The 23580-nt window shown below is 44.0% G+C and overlaps 2 protein-coding genes across 5 annotated transcripts; both read right to left on the reverse strand.

The window, feature by feature from the left end:
- Nucleotides 1-1150: 1150 nt before the first annotated feature.
- On the reverse strand, nucleotides 1151-15009 carry ubap2a (ubiquitin associated protein 2a). Of its 4 annotated transcripts, none has more exons than XM_073468243.1 (27): nucleotides 14923-15009; nucleotides 12954-13091; nucleotides 12159-12236; nucleotides 11829-11939; nucleotides 9395-9557; nucleotides 9165-9245; nucleotides 9013-9076; nucleotides 8597-8694; nucleotides 8361-8419; nucleotides 8195-8265; nucleotides 7675-7849; nucleotides 7315-7585; nucleotides 6873-7177; nucleotides 6492-6718; nucleotides 5941-6220; nucleotides 5240-5279; nucleotides 4921-5095; nucleotides 4579-4630; nucleotides 4105-4450; nucleotides 3902-3993; nucleotides 3636-3686; nucleotides 3441-3534; nucleotides 2938-3354; nucleotides 2480-2584; nucleotides 2324-2391; nucleotides 2027-2218; nucleotides 1151-1938 (listed from the first exon to the last, which is right to left on the reverse strand). In XM_073468243.1, the coding sequence occupies exons 2-27, from the start codon at nucleotides 13047-13049 to the stop codon at nucleotides 1843-1845; spliced, it is 3807 nt and encodes a 1268-aa protein (XP_073324344.1). In that variant the 5' UTR covers nucleotides 13050-13091; nucleotides 14923-15009; the 3' UTR covers nucleotides 1151-1842. The 4 variants fall into 4 exon arrangements, with proteins under 4 accessions (XP_073324344.1, XP_073324342.1, XP_073324345.1 ...); XM_073468241.1 differs by having other exon boundaries at nucleotides 9013-9079; XM_073468244.1 differs by lacking the exon at nucleotides 14923-15009 and adding an exon at nucleotides 14396-14481.
- A 233-nt stretch (nucleotides 15010-15242) lies between these two features.
- Nucleotides 15243-23580, reverse strand: dcaf12 (DDB1 and CUL4 associated factor 12). The gene is made up of 9 exons (XM_073468346.1): nucleotides 23166-23580; nucleotides 20836-21126; nucleotides 20005-20283; nucleotides 19694-19754; nucleotides 19388-19581; nucleotides 19008-19073; nucleotides 17918-18080; nucleotides 17399-17577; nucleotides 15243-17234 (listed from the first exon to the last, which is right to left on the reverse strand). The coding sequence occupies exons 1-9, from the start codon at nucleotides 23223-23225 to the stop codon at nucleotides 17076-17078; spliced, it is 1452 nt and encodes a 483-aa protein (XP_073324447.1). The 5' UTR covers nucleotides 23226-23580; the 3' UTR covers nucleotides 15243-17075.

Raw genomic sequence — 23580 nt, forward strand, 5'->3', positions numbered from 1 at the left:
GATAATAACTCGTTATCTCGGGAAAACCAAGTTTCGTTATCTCGAGAAAATTATCCCGTTATCTCGGGAAAATGGCAGTTGTTATTTCGAGATAATGAGTCTTTATCTCGGGAAAACAAAGTTTCGTTATCTCGAGATGTCGAGAAAATTATCCCGTTATCTCGGGAAAATGGCAGTTGTTATTTCGAGATAATAACTTGAGATCTCGAGAAAACAAATGAAATTAACTCATTATCACAGGAAAACGGAGGAAATAAAATGTATGAATGCATGGCCCTTTTAGGGCCTCCGTATCTTCTTGACGCATATAGGTACATAACTTTACAGACTAGAGTTGGCGTGATAGCAATAAGCTGTTAAAAAATATTATGGATTTGGATCTTTATAATCATGACAAGGCATATTCCAATGATGGGAAAATGGTCAAAAGTTACACTAACAGTAAAAGATAAATTTTAGCTCAACACCATGAGCCCCATCCTCAAAACGACCTGCTCTGCTCACACGATTGCAGTATGTAAAAATCAGTTGAGCTTTTAAAGGCTGGTTGGAAGTGCTGGAGCTCTGTATAATAAAATAAAAAGCATCCATATACTCCACTTAAGTATTATATATTGGACTGTGTTCAAATTTATGATGGGAAAAAAATTGACATAAAAAACCTCGAGAGGCTTCAGACTGTTTCTGTCTGTTGCATATTGGATTGGATTGGATTGTGAAGTGTTTTTGTTATTTTGGCTTGCTCAGTATAAAATAGTGTTAACCAAAAACTAAATATGGTCTGTCATGTGTAATTTTATCCTGAAGCATCAGATATCAACCCTTGACGCTACATTGTTCCAGGAACCCGCTCAACCTGTTGACTGACCTTGAGAGTTGGTACTTTGTGTAATTTGGCAAAGGCCCAACAGTACTCACATCTGCCTGTGTCCACATTTTGCACAGTGACAGCCTTTGGTCATTTAGTATATCAAATATTTTAAAAGTTAATGTCTGTTGCCTCGACCATCTGACACAGTGAGACTGGGAAAACGTGAAAAGTGTAAAACTGGTTCATAAGGATCAGTATGATGCTGCATGTGCATGAAAGTTGTGGGTCTGAATCCAGAAAAGCAATGTGGTTGGTAAATATTGATGCCAGACCCATACGAACTGTTCATAACTTTTAATTTGGACAACAAGGATTAAACCAATGTTAAAATGACATCAAATCCAAGGCCTGGCTGATGAAACCAGCCAACTAGTAAAGAGTTGAGGAATGAGAGACAGATGGAGGGAAACGGGGCAAAAAAGAAAAGTCAAGCTATCAACTCAAGTCACCCTCAATATAAGGATTCACAGATGTGGGAGACCAAAGTTACAAAAAACGTTTTTCCTCTAAAATAAAAAAAGGCCTTTGCCGTGAAAATGATGTGTAGAATCTATGTACATCATTCTCAATTCATGTATGCATACAAAAAAATCCACATCACAAGATGCTTGTGTTCAAGTATATTCACCAACTTCATCTCCATGATTTAGCATTCTCATCTTTCCACATTTTTTTTGAAATAAAATGTCCTTCAAAATAAAAACAAAATGCAGAAAACCACATTTTATGTCCTACCAATACATATATACTGTATAAATACATACATAAATATATTTTACATACAACAGCCATAAATTTGAAAAGGGGATATACAGAGCAAAGGGGAGGGGGGGGTGGTAGTGTGTGTTTTAGCTTGTGTTGTAAAATGGTTTGTCCCTCTACGATCTTGTCAGTCAGATACACAGGTGTGGTGCTGTGTGTTGGTGTCTGTCCATGCACACACACACAAACGCATCATAGATGTAGCCATCTCAGTTGGCCCAGTAGGGAGAGCTGCCGTAGCTCGACTTGTTGACTTGGCTCTTCTGCTGCAGGCTGCTGGACTGGCCACGCTGGCTAGGACCACCCTGAAAATAGACAGACAAATAATGTAAAACATCTGAGAGCATCTCCCTCGGGAAACTGCTAAAAAAAACATATCTCTCTGAGTGTTACCTGTCCGTCCTGAGCTAGATGATGGTGCAGCAGCTGTGAGTGTGGTTGCTGGTGAGGCAGGATGTGGAGGAATGGGGCCGGTGCATAGCCTCCAGGAGCTGCTCCAGGGTTCAGAGGCCCTGGACCCCCCAGTGCTGATGGCAGGCTGAAGGGAGGAGGGGTCCCCGCATGGAAACCCTGCTTATCAAAAGACTGCAGACGGAGAAGAATGGACACATTAAACTCCAAACTTGATTATTTAATGGCATAAAAAGCAAGACAACAGGATGAGTGGAGCGTTGAGTGTTTGAGGCTCACCTGGGTCTTATTGTAAACACTTCCACTGATGTCTGGCACACCCGAGTTACTGGATGTCACTGAGACACCTAGCAGAAAGTAAACAACATTTTCATTTTACAATTCCTCTAAAAAAACAAATTAAGACATTAGTAAGTGCGTGTGTTGTCTTCTCACCTTTCCCAGGTCCAGTAGTAGCAGATTTGGCTTGTGCCTGTGAGGAGGAGTTGTATCCTTTACTGTAGTCCACTCCTGCTGGCCCCGCTGTCAGCTCCTCATACCCTGGAGAGGAAAACATCCACCAGAGTTCAAACTTAACACATGACAGGATTTGTACAGCAAGTTAAGAGTAAAATCAAGCACTTTCAAGACACCAAAACCAACGATTTCCAGACTCTTGAGCCCTTAATAGTCTCATCTAATTAATGCAATGAATGTTTATAAGCTTTGATTTTATGTTATGATCACGATTGTTTAATTCTTGCTAATTTGGACACCAAGAGACTAATGAATATTTAAAGTCAAGCATATTTCTAATGAAAACAAATGTAATAATATTATATAATAATGATAATACAAATATTCTGGGATTTAATAACACAGACTCAAAATAATTTACAGGTTGTTCCACTAACCTGAGCTGAAGGCGTGCTGGCCGTAACCGCTGGGCTGCTGCTGTGTCTGCTGCTGGAAGGGGCTAGCCGAGGGGTTTCCCAGACCAAGGCCCATACTGTGCTGCTTGGCCGAGGCTGGTCCTGGGCCCCCGGGAGGAACAAACATGGTGTGGCCATACTGGAAGGCAGCAGCACTGGGTACGGCGCCGGGCACCCCGGGGTAGTAAGGCAGGCCTGTGTAGCTGTAGCCTGGAGGCAGAAAAGCCTGCTGACTGTTGTGGTGCTGAGGCTGGCCCTGGGGCTGAGGCTGGGCCTGCGGAGGCTGGGGCTGAGCCTGACTCTGTCCTTGGCTCTGGCCCTGGGGAGGCTGCGGGGCCGCTAAGCTTGTGGGGGGTGCCGGGGAGGTGGAGTCATTCCTGCCGAACTTTGTGACTTCACCTAAAAAACACACACACAGCAGAGCTGTCAGGTGAGGACTACCACTAGAATTTAGGCCAGGTCAGCAAAAGGTGAAGGGGCCTTACCTGAGTAGGGGTTGTTGGCTAGGCTCCCGTCTCTGCCAGACAGAGCCGCTGCGGGGCCAGGGAATGTGATTCCATAGTAATCCTGCAAAGAGGGCTGAAGGGACAGAAGAGGATCAGGAGAGGAGCCACGCAACAACCAAACAAGCTAAAACACCTGCGTTAGAGCTGTTCCAAGAGTGTGGTGATGAGGCTCACCATTGGCAGTCTGGACTGGAGCATATGGAGGTCCTCGTAGCCATAGATCTGCTGTAACAAACAAAGGACAGGTGTGGTCAGCTAGAAATACTGAATAAATCATATTTTAAAGAAAAAAAATGACTGCATCTTCATCAGTTCTGAGGGGGTTTAACATGAGCAAAGCAATTAATAGATGTGATGGGAGAAATATCCCATTTTGGTTCTGTGATTTAAAAGGAAAACCAGTAAACTACAATGACTCTAGATCCTGACAGGCTTCTTACTGGGTATGCTGGCAGCAGCCCCCCTGGGCCCATGATATACTGGTTGGGCAGTAGAGGTGGCACTCCTTGGGACAGGTTAGGGGGAGCTTTACCTGTCAATGCAAGGAAACATCACTTATTGACTTGTATTATCATGGGGACAGACCAAGGAGTAAGAACAACCCATCACACACAAACATTCCCAGTGTCTGAGGTGTGTGTACCAGTGGAAGAGAGCAGGGCGTTGGTCCTCGGTGCAGAGAGGTTAGACGTGGCAGTAGCTCCATTGGAGCCAAGTCCCAGCGCCGCGGTGACGGCGGTGGCAACAGAGTGAAGTCCGCCTGTGCCAGTGATGCCGCCGACTGTGCTGCTCATGTTGTGGCCCATGTTGGGCATGTTGGGCATGTTGGGCATGTTGGGCATGTTGGCCATATTGGCCAGGTGGCTGATGCTGCTGCTACTGTTGCTGCTGTTGTGGGTTGAGTGGAGTGCTGAGGCCGAGGGCTGCGCTGACGTGTAGGAGCCAGTGGAGGGGGCCAGGGAGCTTACGCTGCTGTCGACACTGGTGTACTGAGGAAGGCGAGGAATGGGGGTTCAGGTTAGATTTGAAATAAGTCTATTTTTTCTGACTGCAGATGCATATCATCACACAGAAGGTTGTAACCATTATGCTTGAGAAAGATGAGACAGGTACTTACGGTGAGAGAGCTGGAGCCCAGAGCTGAAACTGAGGAATGACTGCTGACATGGCTGTAGAGTGAAAACAGAGAGGAATGACTGATGATCAGTGCACTGTTGTGGCAATGACAATGATTGGCAATGATTATCACATTATAAAACATAATTTTGTATTCATAAATACATTTGCATTAAATATGAAAATGTACAGGAGTGGCAGCAGCATGCACCCAATAGTGGACACTCTCTTGAAACTTCAGGCTGGTCAATAATGGGTCAGAAAGGTAGTAAATACGACTTTGCAAAGAGTTTTTTAGGTCCCTCTTTGCCAACGCTGGTGAAGCCATGTGTATGTCGGTCACCTGTTGAGCGAGTTAAGCTGGCTGGCTGAGGGCAGGTCCTGTGCCAGGTTGGAGAGCGCGGTGGAGCTGTGTGCAGGCAGGTTGGAAGGTAAGTGGGAGGAGGGTGCTGAGGGACCGTTGGCGCTGATGTTCAGAGACGGCGATTCTGGCTTCGGTGTGGAGGACGCTGATGAAGCTGAGAGGAGGAGTACAGAAAAGGTTTTTATTTGGAAAGGACTCAAAACAGCAAAGCCTAAGAGAAATGGCTGTTCATAGGCGATTACACAAGAAAATATGAACTGAACAAAAAGATCACCAGTAGGTAAAGTAGGCAACTTACTGTCTAGAGCAGCAGAGGTCCTTACACCATTCAGCCCATTCTGGTGATAAAGAAAACACAACTGTTTGCATATACAGATAATAAATCAATATCATAACCATGTCTATGAGACAAACATACACCATAGGAACAGGGTTGTTGAAGTTGTTTAATGCTGCTGGACAGTGGATTCATTTGTGAAGGACTCGGGTCAGAGCCAAAGGATTTGACTTTGTGTACATTAAAAAGCCTCGTCTCAGTGCCTCTCTCTGCTCTGATAACAGAGAGCAACAGTAGCTAACAATTAGAAGTCGAGTCCACAGTTGTGTTACAAACCACCTGTTCTGCTGCTGTCTGGCAATACAGAAATAACCACTGCTGTACTTCAAGACTACAGAGCTACAGAGACTTTGCCATAGATAATTATGAAAGTGAATTGCACAGAAATAGCCAACCTTCTTGCTGATGGTCTAGTTTGCATGTGTATGTCATATAGAGGCATCAGTATGATATTGAGACTGTTTCTTAACCATTTAAAAGTTCCTTGTTGTATGTTTAAATCACTCTAAATTGAAAACAAACACTTGAGAACCTTTGAGTTCACAGTTTCCGAACATGGGTTCTGTGTGAATTTCGATGATTTATCATCTCAGTTAACTACAAAAGGCTAAAAGCCCTAAAAAAAAGAAGCACGAGCATTTCTGTCAACTATTTCTACTCACCATAACTGGCCCCGTGGCCTCTTTGCTCTGGGAAAAGGCCAGCCGCGTGTGAGGGGACATGGTCCCATCGTAACTTCCCCCCACTGTGGAGAAGTGAGAGGAGGAGGGTACGGAGGAGGAGCTGGTGGAGGCTGTCGAAGAGGAGGGAGGATTGGCGGAGTTGGCAGTCCCTAATGAGGAAGGAGCGAGGCTGGGCAACGCCGTGGAGGAGTGATATACTGGCTCTGATGAGGAGAGGGGCAGAGGCAGGGAGACGGAGAGAGGGCTGCCCAGCGACTCACTGTAAGACAACAGCAGGGTAGGAAGAAGAACAAGATATTGGAGAAAATCAGCCCAGATGAGCTGATGAATTAAAGAGAAACGTGGTATATTATGAAATAAGGATGCCGTTTGGTCGACTATACACATTATATTTTATGCGTTTACAAACACCTGTATTGACTCTCTTTTGATATGTCTTTTATGTCTGACGTGGAGAGAATGAAACTCTCGAAATGATCAGTGTCTGTAACAATATAAACTAGAAACTAGGCAGGCATCAGTGACAGTACCTGAGCGGTTTGGAGTACAGGCTTGTCTGGCTCTGTGACCCTGGTCCTGGTGCAGGTGGTGCAGGGGCAGGGGCCGGCGTGGACTCCCTGGATGCTGCATTCACACAATTGTCCACAACTCCAAACTCCGGCAATGCCGACTCCGAGCCAAAGTCTAGTGCTCCAAACTGGAGGTTCAGCCCGGGGACGTCAGCCGAGCCTGGCATCTCTACTGCCGTGGAGGGGATCTGCCAGGAGGGAGGGACACAGTCATGTTTCAGGACCATGGTATTATATTTATGTAACTACTTGTATTTGGTCAACAGCTGCGTTTGTATTAATGTATTTTAAGCTAATTTTGAAGTAATTGCAACCTTCTGTTCATCAACATACAGCCTGTACCTTTGATGTGGGAGGTATCCTTCGTTTCTGGCCCTTGAGCTGCGCCCGTTGCTGCTGCGGTGTACTGCCACCCTGAGGGTCCAGCCCTGCGCTGGGGGCAGGAGGTTTAGCACCAGCAGTAGCCATCACCGGGCCTGCCTGTGCTGACGTGCTGGTGTGCTGGGGAGCAGGCGAGGCTGAAGCAGAGGCCGCTTGTTGTTGCGATGGAGGACTGGGTTGACGCGCCAGAGGCAAGGAGGGGCCGGTGTGCCTCTGAACCAGCTGGCTCAGCACAAGAGAAGGCTCTGGCTGCAGGCCAAACTCACCTGCACACACACAAAGTACAGGCACAGGACAAGGACTTTAAATAGGAATACACACATGCCTACGTTAATAAATGTGACAAGAACAGACACACTTGGCTGTGTGGCTGCACTATGAGCGTCCCACTTAAACCACTTACGGCTGAACTGTGAGGACAGCGAGGTTGCACTGGATTCCGAAGCCTTTATGTCCCAGGTTGATGAGGAGGGTGGAGGTACTGGTGCTCCCAGGCCTGGCAGTCGGCAGATGGAGGCATTGCTTCCTTGGGTGCTGACAGGAGGCGCGGCCTGGGAAGAGGGGAGCGGACCCAAGCCAGGACCCTTCAGCTGTTCCAGTATCTGAGCTCCAGCGCTGGGCTGAGGCCTTTTGGCTTGGCCCAAGTCCCCAAAACCAGCTCCTAGCACTGACGACTGGCACAGACAGGTGGAGAGAGTCTATTCGTCAGTTTATATGAAGGAACGTGTAAGAAAAAGTATTTAATGTTTCTTGTTTTTTTTACCAGAGCAGCATGAGCGTAGCTTGTGCTGCTGGTGGCATTGCGGCTGGGGGGCGGCTGCTGTTGCTGCTGCGGTGGCTGGTGGTGGTGGGAGTTTGTGAAGACCAGAGAGGAAGAGGAGGAAGGTGGTTCTCTTCCTCCACCCACAGGCTTCTGCAGCAGAGAGGCGAGGTCCAAACTACCACAGAAAACAGTTGGTGAAGTCAGTTAGAAAATGATTCCAGGACAACGAAGCTATGTCCAGACTGTCAGCCCAAATTCAAAAGTTGGAAGTGTAATGTATTGTACATACAGTAGGTACAAGTAAGTTCTACAGGGGACTGATTTGCACTGCCAATATAACATAGTATTTACATTTACAGTATGTAAAAGATCGACCCAGAATTAAAGTTTTTTCATTGCTGCTGACAATTCTTTGCTTTACTTTTAGTGTAAAATTGTTGCTAATTTTTGTGAAATGAAGCCTCACTGTAATACGAGATTAACGCCAATGCATTAAATTAGAACTGAGACAGTTAATTACCTTTGTCCAGGTGTAATGTGATTCTCAGCAGCAGGTGCACATGATGAGGTGAACACTTTGGTCTCTGAGAGCTGTAAGAACACAACAGACAGAGGTGTTTTAATTAGACATCAACAAACTGTATTGTGACTGATGCTGTAATGTGCTTCTTTTTATGTCAACTCACACTAACATCCTCACTCCAGTCCTCAGCTGCCCAGTCTTCCAAGGTACTCCTCCAGGCAACTAAGGACAAGCAACGATGAGTCACAAAGTTCAAATGCAGGTGAAATAAGTAGGTTACTGAGATGCAGGATGCCTGCAGCTCATGGACATTTTCATAAAATACACAGAGCTGCACAGTCCTGTCTCCATAGAACTGCCTTTTTAGGTCAAGAGTATATCTCTTCTGAGAGAGCCTACCTGTCCCATCTGTGCTGTTGTTGGCCACCGTGTCCCACACCTCAGTTTGTGTGGTCCCTGTCCCAGCCTCTGAGGTATAATCCGCTGGATTGAAGGTCCTGAGAAAGAGTTATGAAGAAGTGTATTTAGTTACACAGAAAATACACAAAAAAAGGCCAGAGAGCAGTTGACAGAGGGGCAAATCAGATTTAATTAATTATTTTCCAAATAAACAATGTGTGTAGGATTGTGTGAAGGACTCTGTTTATTGTGTATATTAATTATTAGGGCAAAGCTCCCATCAGAAGAGCGATGACTTAATGCTTATCCAAACAACGACATTAAAAATGTCTTTTAATGGCTAAAAATGAAAAATTAACTCAAGTGTGTTAAAAAAAAAGCAAAACATGTAGTATGTGTATGTGTGTCCACCATACCCCATGCCCTGGGCTGAGAACCGACTCCCTGGTGGTGCTCTGCCTCTGCCTCGACCTCCAGATCCTGCTAAACATTCACACAAATGTCAAACATCAACTTCAGTCTTAGGCGTACTGACAGTGTTGTAATGTGCATTTGCTCATTTGCTCACCTCGGCCACCTCTGAGCCTCCGACCTCGATCTGAACCTCTATCCAGTGGTGTCACCTCCACGCCATTCTCCTCTGGACGTGCTGGATGTATGCAAACCAAAAAAAAAAGAGAGAGAGAAGAGAAACCACATTAGGAACATTATGATGTAATCAAACAATACTAAGAAGCTACATGAGAGACAGGGGACTCTGAACTAGATTTAAATTAATGCGAAGTTTAGACTCTGTACCCGGTCGGCTGCGACTGGCTCCCTTGGCCTTGCGGTTAGCCACTGCGCGGCCCTTGCTAGCCTCTCTCTCTCCTTTCTTCTCCCTGTTCTCCTTGTTCTCCTTGCTTTCCGATGGACCCTCCTTCACCAGGGGCTTCTTCTTCCCTACCGTCTCCCATGAGGTCTAAACACAGAGACAGCAAAGAAATAAAAACACAGGATGAATAAATCACATCACATAACAGCAAAATAAAAACAAGGTTTAGGATTAGTAAAATGGTTTTTATTCACCATTTTAAAAACACTTAAAAACTCTAGCCAGCTGTAAAATAAGATATAAATATCAACAATGTGCTTCGAAGGCAGTGCAGCTGTACTATAACAGAACAGTTTTTGACTCCATTTCAGTGACATTTCACAGTTGTACTATGTCAAAGTAGCCTCAGGCATTCTGCTGTTGGTTGAAACCCACATTTGAACTTGTGTATTCTGTTCAAGAGGATAAAAGAGACACTATACCAAACACTACAGAGAAGCATTTCTGTTAGCAGTTACAGAAAAGCTGTGATGTCGGCTATTTTTTGACCAACTTATGTACTGAAGTGTGCACTGTGCAGCAGCGTTACGCAAGAAAAACAAGTATCAGATGAGGCCTTGTAAGACGGTAGATAGTCAATTTGAAATATATCAGATTAAAATTAATAACCATTAATAACCATGCCTCAGCCAAGGCCCAACAGTCCCCTTTAATTCAATCAAGCCTAATCCAAAACATATTTAAATCCACTAGATACTTATTTTTATTGGCGCCACATCAAATTGTACTCACTCATAGATAACAGCCACCTAAATACGCCTAATTATTTCAGTTTATTTTTAGTTCAGTGGGCTTTGTGTAATCCTGCTGACAAACCAACCAACCATCCAACAAACAGACAGGCAAAATGATAATCTCCATGGCAGAGGTAATAATAATAATAATGACACTTTTATGCTACACCACCTCTTACTCCTTTCCTTATGTTAATGAAAGATAAGATCTTGAGGTCTACAGTAGTAGCAGATGTAATCAGTGGATTGCAGCATATACCGTAAGAGTACAGACTTCCACGTAAAAGGCGAAAACCAGCTATTTGCTATTTTGGGATTTCCACAAAACAAAAACAACACCATGGGTAGCTGTCTGGCTGACTGCCCTGCCCTACAGCCTCTCCTCGCCATCTGTGCAGACTGGTTCTCTTCAGAAATGTTGGGACATTCACTCTGATCCGCAACACACAGGCAGAACAACAACCAAGTGTTTGCCAAACATTTGGCTGTTTGACTTTTGTGTACAAAACTGTGCCTTCATGATAAAATGGAGGCAAATGTTGGAAGCAGACTGCTTAAAAGTCACTGTGGCAAAGGACACCTCAGAGATAGATTTTTACTCTCTTATACTAAGAGCCAACTGTTGTTTTTCAACACCATATACACAACAACCTCGTGTTTTTCTTTTTTTCTTCTCTTCTGAGCATGTTACATAACTTGAAATGTAGTACTGATGTGCCACAAGCCTTTTTTTTTCCTCTACTACAAAAAAAGCGCAAAGAGAGATATAAAATATAGCTGTGTTAAACATGGTCCTGCAGCCTGACAGGCTGTCTACACAGGGTGAGTTTCAGCTGCATTTATCACTCATCTGTCTGTCTCTCTCACACACACACACACACACACACACACACACACACACACACACACACACACACACACACACACTCACACATCTGACTGAACAGATCGGATTCTATTTTAATCAATACAGCTGTCTTCACAGGCCGTGCACTGGCTTGCATTTCGCTTCACATGCACTTTAAAAGTGAAATTACAGTGATTTGGGCTGTGAGCGCTGCTGAAGCACAGCAGTGCTCTACCTGAACACCTACTGTGTACAGACTGATAGAGTGCTACTTCTGCTGTAAATCCTATACACGTGACTAATCCTACAGTGGTTTTAAAAAAAAAATCTGCATGGTGACATTCTAGATAAATACTGCCAACTTTCAAAAAACTCTTCAGGGTTTAGATAACTTCTGAATGAATTGATGAAGGATAAATAAATAGCCCATATGACATTAAGAAGTGAAAAGGTCATAAAAACCCCAATCGCAGCAATCAGCAACATCATAAAGCACTGATTAACATAATTACATATTATAACACCAGTGCTTTTCTTCATGTGACATGTCAACATGTCTGCTGTGAAAGTTTTTTATGAATGATGAATGATTATTCTCACTTATTTCCACAGTTAATGCTATTGTTTTTACCCAGTGCTAATAAAGTTTCCAAATTTAATGTCACACATTCCAAGCAGAAGAAATCTTTTCAAATGATCTGAAAGAGCAAATCCATATAGATGAAAATGACAAGAGTCTAGTAAATTTAGTTTAAGAGGAGATTAAATTAAATGTACCATGTCGGAGGTGCTCTCCAGGAGAAAGTTGATGGCTCTGCTAACATCCTCATTGCAGTCGTGGAGCGCTACCATGCACTCATCCTGGTTCTTCCCAGTCACCTCCATCAGCTGAGAAAAGCAATAAACACACATCAGATTAGAAATGTCTTGTAGTCAACAAAAGGTGGAACAAAGACAAAATGCACAAAAAGTTGGGTGTCACTCGCAGCATCAAACATGCACATGAGGAAAGGAGTCATGGAAGAACGTGACAGCTCGACCCAGCTCAGCCTAGTGGCCCGACCGTGAGCCTTGTACCGCCTGCCAAATGCTCCAAATGTCCCTCACCTGGTTAACTTTGTCCTCAAAGTCAGCATCATTCTTGTCATAGATCATCTGGGCAAGCCGGATCTGTTCAGCAGTAGCCTGCAACACAGAGACCAATGGGTCAAATTTTGGTTAACAGGACAAAAGAAGGAGGAACAAGCACCTGTAAAAGACACCTGTAAAATTTACATGCAAAATTCAATGCAACAGCTCAACCATACATACTACCTTTACAGGGACAATAATGTAATAATAATAATAATGAGAGGTATTAATTTAACGAAATGTCTATTATTGAGGATGAATTGTTAAACCGGACTACATTATACTGAGAGTTTTTCTTACACTTTGCCCGTGCCATTTACAAACATTTCCATACCGTGCAGTCTAGTACATGTCATTACCACCACTACTAAAACCTCAGTAATAAACAAAAGACGAACATTATAAGCTTTGTAAAGGAAGCATATGAGGAAGAGCTGCTATACTGGATTTTATTAGATTGTATAGGTGGACCTAAAAGAATGAATGACATTGTTTTGTTGGTTATAAATGTCTGTAACTACTAAGTTACTAAGCAAGCTCCTCCTATTGTCATCCTATTGTCCTCCTAAGTTAAAGTACTGTGTGTCTGCAATGAGAAAACAAAAAATCTTTTCAGTATTGACCAAGAAGGTCATGGCATAATGTGTGCACCGTGGTTTTGTTGGCACGGGTAGTCATGTGCACACTGGTGTTTTGTCTCTCAATTTCTGTGGCTCAGAGGCGTGTGCTTTCAGAAAGGTTTTTCTTGATCAGGTGGTTGAGGTTTCTCACCTGTATTTGTTTCTGTGGTTGTGAAGTGTGAGTGGCAGCAGGCAGCGCTTTTTCCCGAGGGCCCCGGGCCTTGTCGCTGCCCAGCGAGCTCATCATATACAGTATATACAAAACTCTGTATGTACAAAATAGAAAAATCTGCAAAGGAAACAAGGAGACACAGAGAAGGATTAATGACATTAACGTACAGTTCTTAAACTGTCCAAAACAAACACACACACTCATCTCATTTACTATGTTGTTACAGCAGAGCCTCAACGCTTTCCCTTGTGCGAGTGCATAGAAGTAAATAAGCGTTTAATACCAGAAATATGTGCTGTAAGCGTAGCTAAGCCTTATTGCACAATCATGAATACTGCCCTCATGGAGGTTTCACACAGTTGGCCTGGTGACAGACCAGCTTTACTGAAAATCTAGGTCAAGGAGGGAGAGCGACCCAGTGTCCTCTTACAAACAGCACAGACCACAGTGTGTGAAGCAGAACAAACACTGCATACCCTGTCCCCACATCCCCTCCGACTGCATGCACACATGCACTCGCGCTCAACATTAATCTACCGCAGTAAAAATGCTGATTTATTCTCCATGAGTGTATTTGACAACCGAGCCGTGTGCAATCTGAACCTTGCCGCAAACTGGGCATGATACCACATCCCCGAACAGTAATGATTCACGGTAGCAACTTATTGTATACATATTAACACTTAAAAACAACCATTTATATACACGCACAAGGTGCTTTCTCCACCTGCAAATACACAGAAAATGTGATTGCTCTGTATAATGAAGAATACCTTGTAATGCCATTTAAAATAGTAAACTGTTACTATGGTGTCCTTACAACAACAGATATCCCCACTGACCCATTTGTTTTATGTCAGAGAACAATAGCAGTCCAGCTTACAGTGCCTGAGTGACGTTGGCAAGTGCACTGCTGCTATTGGCTGCTGGACTGAACAAAGCTAATGCAAAAGGACGAGCTGGCTTTAAATGTAATTCCAGGGAAAAATGTCAAGATGTGTTTTTATAACTAACAAACAGGCTGCAGCAGCTGCCGCGTGTATGCAAAACATCAAATATTAATGTTATTACGAGTGTGAGTATCGACGGTCTTACGCACAACAACAACAAAACAATTCAGTATGTTCACCCTGCACATCCTCACATTTATTCGGACATACAGATTTAATTGATCCAACATCAGTTTAGTTGTTTACGTGTGTCACAATCTAGCTGGTCACAGCTGACAATCAGCCACAATGTATCCTAGTTATAAAGCAAGCGTTGTTTTGAAGCGATGCTAACATTAGCCCGTAGCTGTGAGGTTACTCATTGCTTTACTCCGCTAGATGGGACTGCTACTATCTAATGGTTCAAGTTACACGTCTATCTCGCCAAAACAAATCAGATTATTTTAGGGTCAGTTTCGTCTCGACACTAACCGACTTGGTGCCTCTGCTGCTGGGGTCCCTTTGTCCTCGCTAGTTAGCTGCTGACATGCTAATGCTGACACTACACCGTCGATACTGAACAAGCGGTGCAGCGGGGATGAAGCTAGCTAACGATGCTATCTAAATCTGGTCCAAGTTGATAGCCAACGACCGTCTAACTGGCTCGCTGAAGTCTTACGCGTATTTATAGACCCGCAGTTATCTAACGATAGTGGCAGTTACATCAGGCTCGCCCTCGACTCGCAGACAACAGGCTAGCCGGCTAACAAAACATAGCTGTGTGAAATGTAAAGAAAAAGGCCTCGAAGCGGAGCACAATCCCATCCCGACATTGCTCGCCGGGGAACAAGACAACAGAGAAAAATTGCGAAAGACATCCCTCACAGCCCCGTGGAGGCGAAGCGACGGAGCCGAGGGCCAACTATTTCGGCGAAAACGCGCTTAAGCGTTTGGTTCAAACGCGTCGCGGTGCGGAAAGCGAACTTGTAAAAACGTAAGAAAATGAATGTTTTTGTTACCTGCTAACACGCTTCAGTCGGCCAGCAGCAGACAAGATGGTCACGTGACGCGCGCTGCCGCGGTAGATGCTCAGCTCTCCTCTCCGGGTCACAACTTCTTCACCTTCACCACACATTTCACCAGAGGCTCGGCCCGGAGCTGGACTTATATGCACACATGCGGCTTGTTTTCCCTGTTCTGCTTATTGAAGACGACCACAGCTTCGTCGTTTCTACAATACGTGCTCACCCGGTTCGTCTAAATCGGCATCGACCCATTTTAATTCAAGAGGGAAAAACCTTTAAAGTGGATAAATGATGTCAAACACGAGGGAAAGAAGGAGCGTTACATCAATATACATTTTATTTTTATTATTTACTCTTTTTTAAAGATTTAATAGCTTGTTTTTTCAGATGTTTATATCTTACAATATCCTCAGATTCAGTCATTTGTAAAAACATTCATGAGGCATGTATAAAAAAAACAGGGCATCACCAAGTAGACAGATCAATCCACACACTTCCTCAGACATATACATAAAAATGTATGCAATTGTCCCTATGTATTTTACACATACATACTGTATACACACTTATATATAAAATACACTTTAAAAGTGTTTGTTGTTATTTGTTCAATTGATGGTCGTAATTGGGGTTTGTCTCTTTTTTTAAACCTGTCATTATCATGAAAACTGTAGAAAAGGAAAACTATGATCGCCCGTGGCAGTCTTTCACAGAAAGACTTGAGGAAGGCCAAAAACGTAACTCAAGCCTACCCTGCCTCTACCAAGCACGGAGAAGAGCAGAATCACTCACTTCTTGGTACAAAAAAAAAAGGACAAAAAGAAATGTTGTGCAACTGTAACAACTAATGTATGTGCCTGCAGCGTTGAACTTCAGGGTAGAGTCCAAAAATTCTCATTAGTTCTGCTTGCATCCTTTCTGCCGGATCAGAGTGAGCTACTGCAGATCTTCTCGTTGGAGGAGTCCCAGAATCATTAAGGGGGAGGTTCAATTAAAGGCTCCTTTATCTATCAGTCATCATACTTGATGATACTTAAGTCGCTACAGAAGTCTTAGAGTATATTCTCTAGAAATGTAAGCAGAGGGCAAAAAAGACAATGTATCCTTCAAAAGAAGTAGGTATAAAGACCCCTGGCACACTGAATAAAGGTGACGGAGAAAGGGGGAAAATAAATACAAATAAAAGGTCATTAGAATGTCAGCAGGGGTTCGCCTGTCAAATCACACAGTCAAAAAAATAAAATACGCATTTGTTGGGATTAATAGCAGAACAACAACACTGCATTTAGCATTCTCAATGTTCCTCCTTTACATCATCTCGGTGGGAAAAATATGAACACAAAGTCCCGTACTGATTGGCTTCTTCGTTTTACTTCCGACAGGAGAAGAGAGAAGTTCTTTGTGATTGTTGCGGGACAGGACGGGCTGCTCCAACCAGCGAATATTGTCGATCAAACGTCAAACTGCACTCCAGTTTCAGTCCTTCAAAGTGTATCGTCTCTTAAGTCCGTCTTACTCTCTCCCTCCCGTTTCTTGTTTTATTGCCGTCCAGTTCAGTGAGAGAACAAAAAGGAACTTTTGGGAGAAAGTTCCCACAGCTGTTTCACAAAGACACTGTCATTTATCACAGAGGAAGCAGCAGTAAACACTATCCTTACATACAAAAACAAGCCAGCAAAAGACCATAGCCTAATCCCTGCGTGTTGGATGTAAATGTCTTAAATGATGCTGAGAACACGTATTAGTTTATTCTTTATATTTCTCAAAACTCTTCTGAGTTCTTTAGTGGCAGACTTTGCAGCTTTTGAGAAAATTACTAGTTAATTGTTTGTACATTTCATATAAAAAACAAAACAAAACTGAGTAGTTGAGGTGGAAGGAGCAAAGGAATAATCAGGGGAAAGGGGATAGAGTGACGGTGGACACAAACATACACAACAACAATATTCAAAGCCGTGATACGAGTGGGGGCAAGATCATGCTCCTGAGTCCACGTGTGAGCAAAACAGAGTGACAATTCAATGAGCAAGAGGGGATACCAAAGACAGTGATGTCAACGGACCGGAAGAGGGAGAAGGATGGAGGGACTGGTTCGGTAAAAATCTGGACGAGGATGTAGTGACAGAGTGATGGAGGAGACGGAGAGGCTAGCTCCACAGTCCTGCGTAGTTGCCGTGCAGGCCGGAACAGAGCGGGCCACCTGCTACAAACAGCTTGGTGCCGGAGTCGTCATAGCAGTGGGTGTACACCGCGTTGGGGAAGGAATGAATGTCTGAGAAGTAACTCCTCCACGTCTCGTCGTGATTCTGGAAGCAGAGCACAAGAGTCGAAACAGCAGGAGAGAAGAGAGAGTTATGTAAGTGATCTATAACTACAGTGCTTTAACATTTGTGTCAGGCCAACTCCCATCTTTCCAAAAAAAGGAGCAGCATATTGACGACAAGCAGAGAGGAGAAGAAAGATTGTGTACCAGCCAGCCTTTCCCTGTAGTGAGCTTGAGGATGCCATCTCCTGGGCACTTCCGGTAGCCCCCAGCGGGATTCAAAGGGTTCTCCAGGAATCTCTGGGCCCGGATGTCGTAGAAGAGAAGAGAACCTTGGCCGGTGCCCACCGTCACTATGTGCTCGTAGAAACTCACTGAACGGATCCCTACACACACAATCACACACACACACACACAATCACACACACACACACACACACACACACACACACACACACACACACACACACACACACACACACACAGATGTATAAATGCAAAGCTAGCCAAAGGTAAACATCAAGCCCCCCTGCCTGTTTGAGCTTTACCACTAAAAAGCTCGGTCGTTGGCAAGTTTTACGATAACCATCTGCTCCACATAGAGCCCCAACACATACTTTAGAAATAGAGAAATTACAGTATAGCCACAACTCTTTTACTTTCATTATACAGCTTATTGAACGATTTCTTTTAGCCAAACATTTAGCCATCTTTAAGATCACTTACCGCTTCCTCTCTCTCTGGAATTGACGGACTTGATGCTGTGTGTCGGCTGCCGCGGATCCAGAAAGGAAACATGGGCCTGAGAACCCACAGCATACACCGACCAGTCCTGCCCATACGCCAGACACACATTCTCTTTGCAGTGAGGCAGCTTGGTGGACAGTATCTGGAGGGAAAACACCAGGGACTGTTAAATGGGAACTGATGAACTGCGTCAGAAACAGCCCTTTCTCCGTTTTGTTTGAACACACAAGTTAGAGCACGCAAGGCTATCAAGTTCCCACGCCATCCAGATGAACTCCACTGAGAAGGTCCATTAAATAAGAACAAGTGTAAGAAATGACTGCTGTCATCTGCAAGAACAAACATAAATGTCTTCTACTCCCACAATCCATCAAGTGAAGACCCAGTGGATTAACTTTATTCGTGATGGAAATGTCCCCACAACAACAGGGAAACTCTTAAATGTGCGCGCTGACCATTTTACTTCGGCTTGCTGCTTTCTCAACGAGGGCCGGTGCCATTAGGGGACAGTCAAGAAAAATTGTGTGAACGTTGAGCCTTGTTAAGTTTGCTGAGGCAACATAACCTCAGCTGGCTCTGTTGTGATCATTACATTGAAAGCTCCCTCTGCTCAGTGAGCCTCTCCGTCTGTTGTTGCTGTAAATGTACTTGATAGACATGCCCTGTGGCACACTATTGTACTTCCTTCCTTCCTTTATGCCAAGTAGATGCTGTTGAGATACCTAATCCTACCTCTCGTCTAACTCTGAGAGTGAATTACATTACATTTACCAATTAACCTACAATGGGGGGCAGCCTACTCCTCCCAAAACATGTAGAAAACATGTAGGCCTACACCTAATTCTTACTCCTATTTGAAGCCTATAAACACATACGTTGTGTTTTAAATTTTTAAAATCTGTTCCCCAACATTGCCAAAAGAGGTAAGAATCATGTCAGAGTATCCCTTTTACTTTTGTTAATACCGTGATATACATTTTAGGTCACCCCTGCATCGTGTTGATTCTTCTATATGCAGAGGAAATGCATTACAAAATGGTTACGACTCAAACTATATGTTTTGATTTACCTTGCACAAGTTGTGCTCAGCTTTCCAGAGGTGGAAATAGCCGTCCAAGGACACAGCACCCAGTTCCTGGAAAAGGAACAACATGGGAAGACAGATGTAAATGACTGCAGCTGACAGACAGGAATCAACTTTTTTCAAGAACTTAGCATATTGTCCTCAACATCAGTGTATTTGATTCAAACTCTCTTCCCCTGTAAAGTTGAGAAGACAAGAAAAAAATGCTTCAAACCACTTCTGCAGCATAAGCCACTCCTCTGCTGTCCATCTATATGATCATACATACTGATCATAAACATATACTGTTTAAGACTTGCAGGAAATAAGTCACGGAGTACGCAATCATGTGGCTTCCCCAACAGTTGTGTCAGGTTGAACCTTACTTTATGGTTGTTGTTGAAGGCCAGAGCCCGGACTTTGCAGTTGTATGGGTTGGTGTACTCCTTGGGGATGTCCTTGAGGGCACGGTGGGAGATGTGGGCGTAGGAGGGTACCGACTCCTCATTCTGACTGCGCTCTGCCTGGCTCATGACTTCCTCGGTCACCTCCCACAGGCCCATGGAGCCGTCTCTGGACCCTGCGAATTGTGACATAAGACGTATCGAGATAACAGATTGTTTTTACTACCTGCGTACAAACGTGAACAATTAGTGTTCATTCATACAACTTAGCTAATATAGACAACTCACCAGACACCGCCATGTTGTCGCTGATCCACGCTATGGAGAAGATCCAGTCATTGTGACCATCCTGGAGAACAAATGGCTCATATGTAAAACCCAAAACAGCAAGTCTTACATTATTCAGCCTGAACTGAACTGCTAAACAGTGACTGGGCAATATTAACAAAATATCAGTGTATATCAATACATTTAGATATTACTATTCTTGCATGCTACATAAAATGTAATATGTTGAGTGTTTTTTCACAATAATCAACAAAAAAAAAGCCAATTCACAAGTTATTACTTTAGGTTAAGATGCCAACCAAACAACTTACATCTCCAACACAAACAGGGTCCAGTGTGGGCAGCTGGTAGATGGCCAGGCTGTTGGGGTTGTCTCCTCCGGTGGCTAGCAGGGTTCTGGAGGGGTTGAGTTCGATAGCGTGGATCCCGCAGCCCTGCTGGTCCATCCGGGAACGAGAGCCGGCTGTGGAGTGGTAATGCCGCCCCGCCGTCACTGTACCCACCACCCCAGAGCCTCCACTGCCACACTCCCTGTCCTTCAGCATGGGAATGCGTGTTATCTGCCCCGTCAGGACATCGGCTACAAAAAGCTGCAGGTAAAGGGAGGAAAATAATCTGGTTATCCTGCCAGGTTCAGGAATTAAAACACAGACGAACCCTGAGTTAGAATTATTCAGACGAGTGTTTGTGTGCATGTCCTGTGATCTGATAGAAACACCTAGACTGAATATATTCACCACATGGAAACACTGAAGGGACAAAATTATGGAAATTAGCTGAATGTAATAATTTTGTTATTTAATGGACACATGCTGGCACAGGATACATACCACCTACTAGAACAGATTTCCTGGGAGGAACCCTGCTGACTTTTGTGATGCATCACAAAATAATTTGACAGATTCAGCTCTGCTGCTTTAATTATACTCACTCTGAGATTAACCTTTAGGCAGCAATGCAACCTGGTTTGTAGTGTTTACATGACAGTTGAAATCATCCAACAACTGCCTTTCTATGTTTATAAATTATTTAAGAGCGTGTAATATTTACTGATTAAGTACCGGCCGATTAACAACAACTGTTGGAAATATATGGCAATGTCCAAATAACTGATAGAGGTCAGTGACAAAATGACATCTCACCGTGTTGCACTTGGTCCCACACACCACCTGCCTGTGGTTGAGCCACTGTGAAGCAAACACCTTGTTGAGCCTGCCCAGAGAGAACTCCCTCTCCTTGAGGATGCCAGGGAGCCTGCCGGCCGCAAAACCCCGCAGGCTCCGCTGGAGCCGCAACTCATGCTGCTGTTGAGGCCTGAACTCCCGCCCCCGGAGGGCACACACCACTGAGCGCCGACTGCACCACCACTGCTGGTCATGACGTGATGAACAAGAAACACGGCTCCGCTTGTGTGGTGCCTGACACCAGCCCAGCTGAGGAAAGAAAAGTTAAACAAAGTCAAGTACCCAAAGATTTCTGTGGAGAAAGCACCTGACTTTGTCCAGATGTCCACACTCTGTCAGAGACAAACAATAATTGTGTTTTACAGACAATTTTGAAGAAGCCAAGAATTAATTTGAATCATGCTATAAAATGAAATGAGATAATCTAATTGCATCCAGTCGTCTTCTTTTTCAGCTTTCTTGATCTCTATTTAAAGATCACAAACTGTGTTTACTGAGACAGACCCATCCCCCAGGGGACTGTGGACACGTCTCTGTAACTTGCCGGTACAGAATTAAGAGCCTTAGTGGATCATGGAGTATTACAGCAAAAACACACACACGCACACCGTCGCTGTCACTTTATCAGGCTGGGTCAATACAGGACGAGTGCAAACAAAGGCACCGAATTTGATACAACATCTCGCTCAGGTGGCCCAGTATCATTGGCTGTCTGTAATGGAGGTGCAGACCACGCCTATTGTTAGTCAGTGGACCTCATAGGACCAGTGTCAGGGTCAGTCAGCATTATCACTGCCTGGTCAGGACAGGAGCACAACAACATATCTGTCATACACACACAAATACATGCTAAAGAGGCTGAGTCACATCAGGCACACTAGTCACACTCTTGCTTGTCCATCAGTACATCCAACACTGAGGGCACAGTTAAGCTCTACTATTCACACACACTGAAACCTTGTGGCTCGATGTTTACATTTTCTTTGGTTTTTTTTATAGATATTTAAGTACACGTTAAAAGCTAACACACCTTTTGTAGTAAAAGAATTGCAGTATGTCTAAATGATAAAGTAATATTATCCGGGCATCCCTACTAATGAAACGATAACACAGAGAGGAGCAGAGGAGCTACTCTTGTGATCTACATTTTTTTTGTTCTTACTATCTTGATTGTTCACTCAAACTACCAGAGGCATCTCAGTTCACCTCATAATAAAATTACAAACACAATTCTTGATTATTAATTGTCTCGGCCTAAATATTCATACCTCACATACGTTGTGTTAGTGGTGTGTTTCTATTCCTTTGACCTCAAAGTAATTTGTGTTGCCATCTGCTGTCTTTTTGTAATTTTCTAGTAGATTTTGATACTTGTGACTGATGTGAGTGAGCAATAGATAATAGATACATTAAATGGGTTTTCTACTATGAGTGTGATTTATTTATATTGGTGAAAGATGGTGGCCACATATGGCCAAGACATGCCCTGGCAGTGTTGGCAAACAATCCAGTAAAAGCAGATCACAAACATAAACTAGTGATGATGTCAACCAGTTTCTAGTTCAAGTCAACAACTGGGCTCTGGGCTGATTGTATAGGAAAGATGTTCGTGCTGATGAGGAATGTTGTCTGTCAATTCAGCAGAGGTCGATTTCATTCTCTTGGACGAGCCCGTCTACGGTTAGTTTACATGTAAGTCAGCTAGCTAACTGTTCGTTAACGTTTCAGCTAACGTTAACGCTAGCTACAGAGCTAGCTACAGAGCTAGCTACAGCTACACCTAATCATTCGCTACTATGAGGCAGATTCAGTTTTCAGTGATGATTAAATCTGTCTGCTGCTGTTCTGGATGGTGACCACAGGTTGACATGTAATGACGCCAAACGAAAAAGGGACTGACAATATAATCTACCTACGAAAAGATTATTTAATCATGGGTATAATTATATACAAGCCTATATTCGATGAGGTAGCTAGCATTTTGGCTAACGTTAACCTAGCTGTCGTGTTGACAACGGACTGCCGTTGGCTACCGCCATGCTAACATTTGCAGTTACTAACTTCCAAACAGAAAAACAACGTATTGTCGTTTAAACAATACCACAGTTGTAATGGATTGTCAATGTAGCGTTATGTACTTTAGTTGGTGGTTAATCTGTGAAAATGTCATGAAAATTTGGCCTCTGGCATAGCTTGTATCAGCTAAATCCGGCTAGCCCAGTGTCAGTTAGCATGCTAGCATAACTCACTAGCTAGCTAATATGGATCCGCACCGGGTTTCCGCCTACCTGTTGTTGGTCCTTGGGCTCTCCTGCCTTCCTTTTCCTGCTAACTGTTTTTCTCGCCATAATCTGAAACACACAGTTCCCTCACCCACATGGAGGGTAAAAGTGACGCTGGACACTGGATCATATAATGGCGATATGCTATTTTGTTCCTTGGCCCTCGCTGGCAGCGTCCGACGAGGAGGAAGGGCGATCACATACGGGAGAGGTTGGTTAGTCGCTGATTAAGATTGTTGCTGAATTACTATCGCGGGTTCCCAAATAACACTTCTCTCGGGCCGTACTACCTATTCAGTTTCGACAGAGTCGCTACCCACTGCCAGAGGGCTCACACTGTCTTTTTCCCTGCCAAGTCGCGTCAGCAACGGCGAAAGCATTGAGCAGCGCGCAGCCGCACTCATTAAACATCAACAAAAAC

The sequence above is a fragment of the Pagrus major genome, chromosome 6, assembly GCF_040436345.1.
Source record: "Pagrus major chromosome 6, Pma_NU_1.0".
NCBI classification, from domain to species: domain Eukaryota; kingdom Metazoa; phylum Chordata; class Actinopteri; order Spariformes; family Sparidae; genus Pagrus; species Pagrus major.

Excerpts from the sequence above, each read along its gene's own strand:
- dcaf12 (XM_073468346.1), bottom strand. The coding sequence starts at position 23,225 with ATGGCGAGAAAAACAGTTAGCAGGAAAAGGAAGGCAGGAGAGCCCAAG. Across the intron at positions 20,284-20,835 it reads GTGGGACCAAGTGCAACACG|CTTTTTGTAGCCGATGTCCT; the intron begins GTGAGATGTCAT and ends CTTTACCTGCAG. Across the intron at positions 19,755-20,004 it reads ACCCTGTTTGTGTTGGAGAT|GATGGTCACAATGACTGGAT; the intron begins GTAAGTTGTTTG and ends TTTGTTCTCCAG.
- ubap2a (XM_073468241.1), bottom strand. The coding sequence starts at position 13,049 with ATGATGAGCTCGCTGGGCAGCGACAAGGCCCGGGGCCCTCGGGAAAAA. Across the intron at positions 3,535-3,635 it reads TCCAGTCCAGACTGCCAATG|CCCTCTTTGCAGGATTACTA; the intron begins GTGAGCCTCATC and ends CTGTCCCTTCAG. Across the intron at positions 2,585-2,937 it reads CCAGCACGCCTTCAGCTCAG|GGTATGAGGAGCTGACAGCG; the intron begins GTTAGTGGAACA and ends TTTCCTCTCCAG.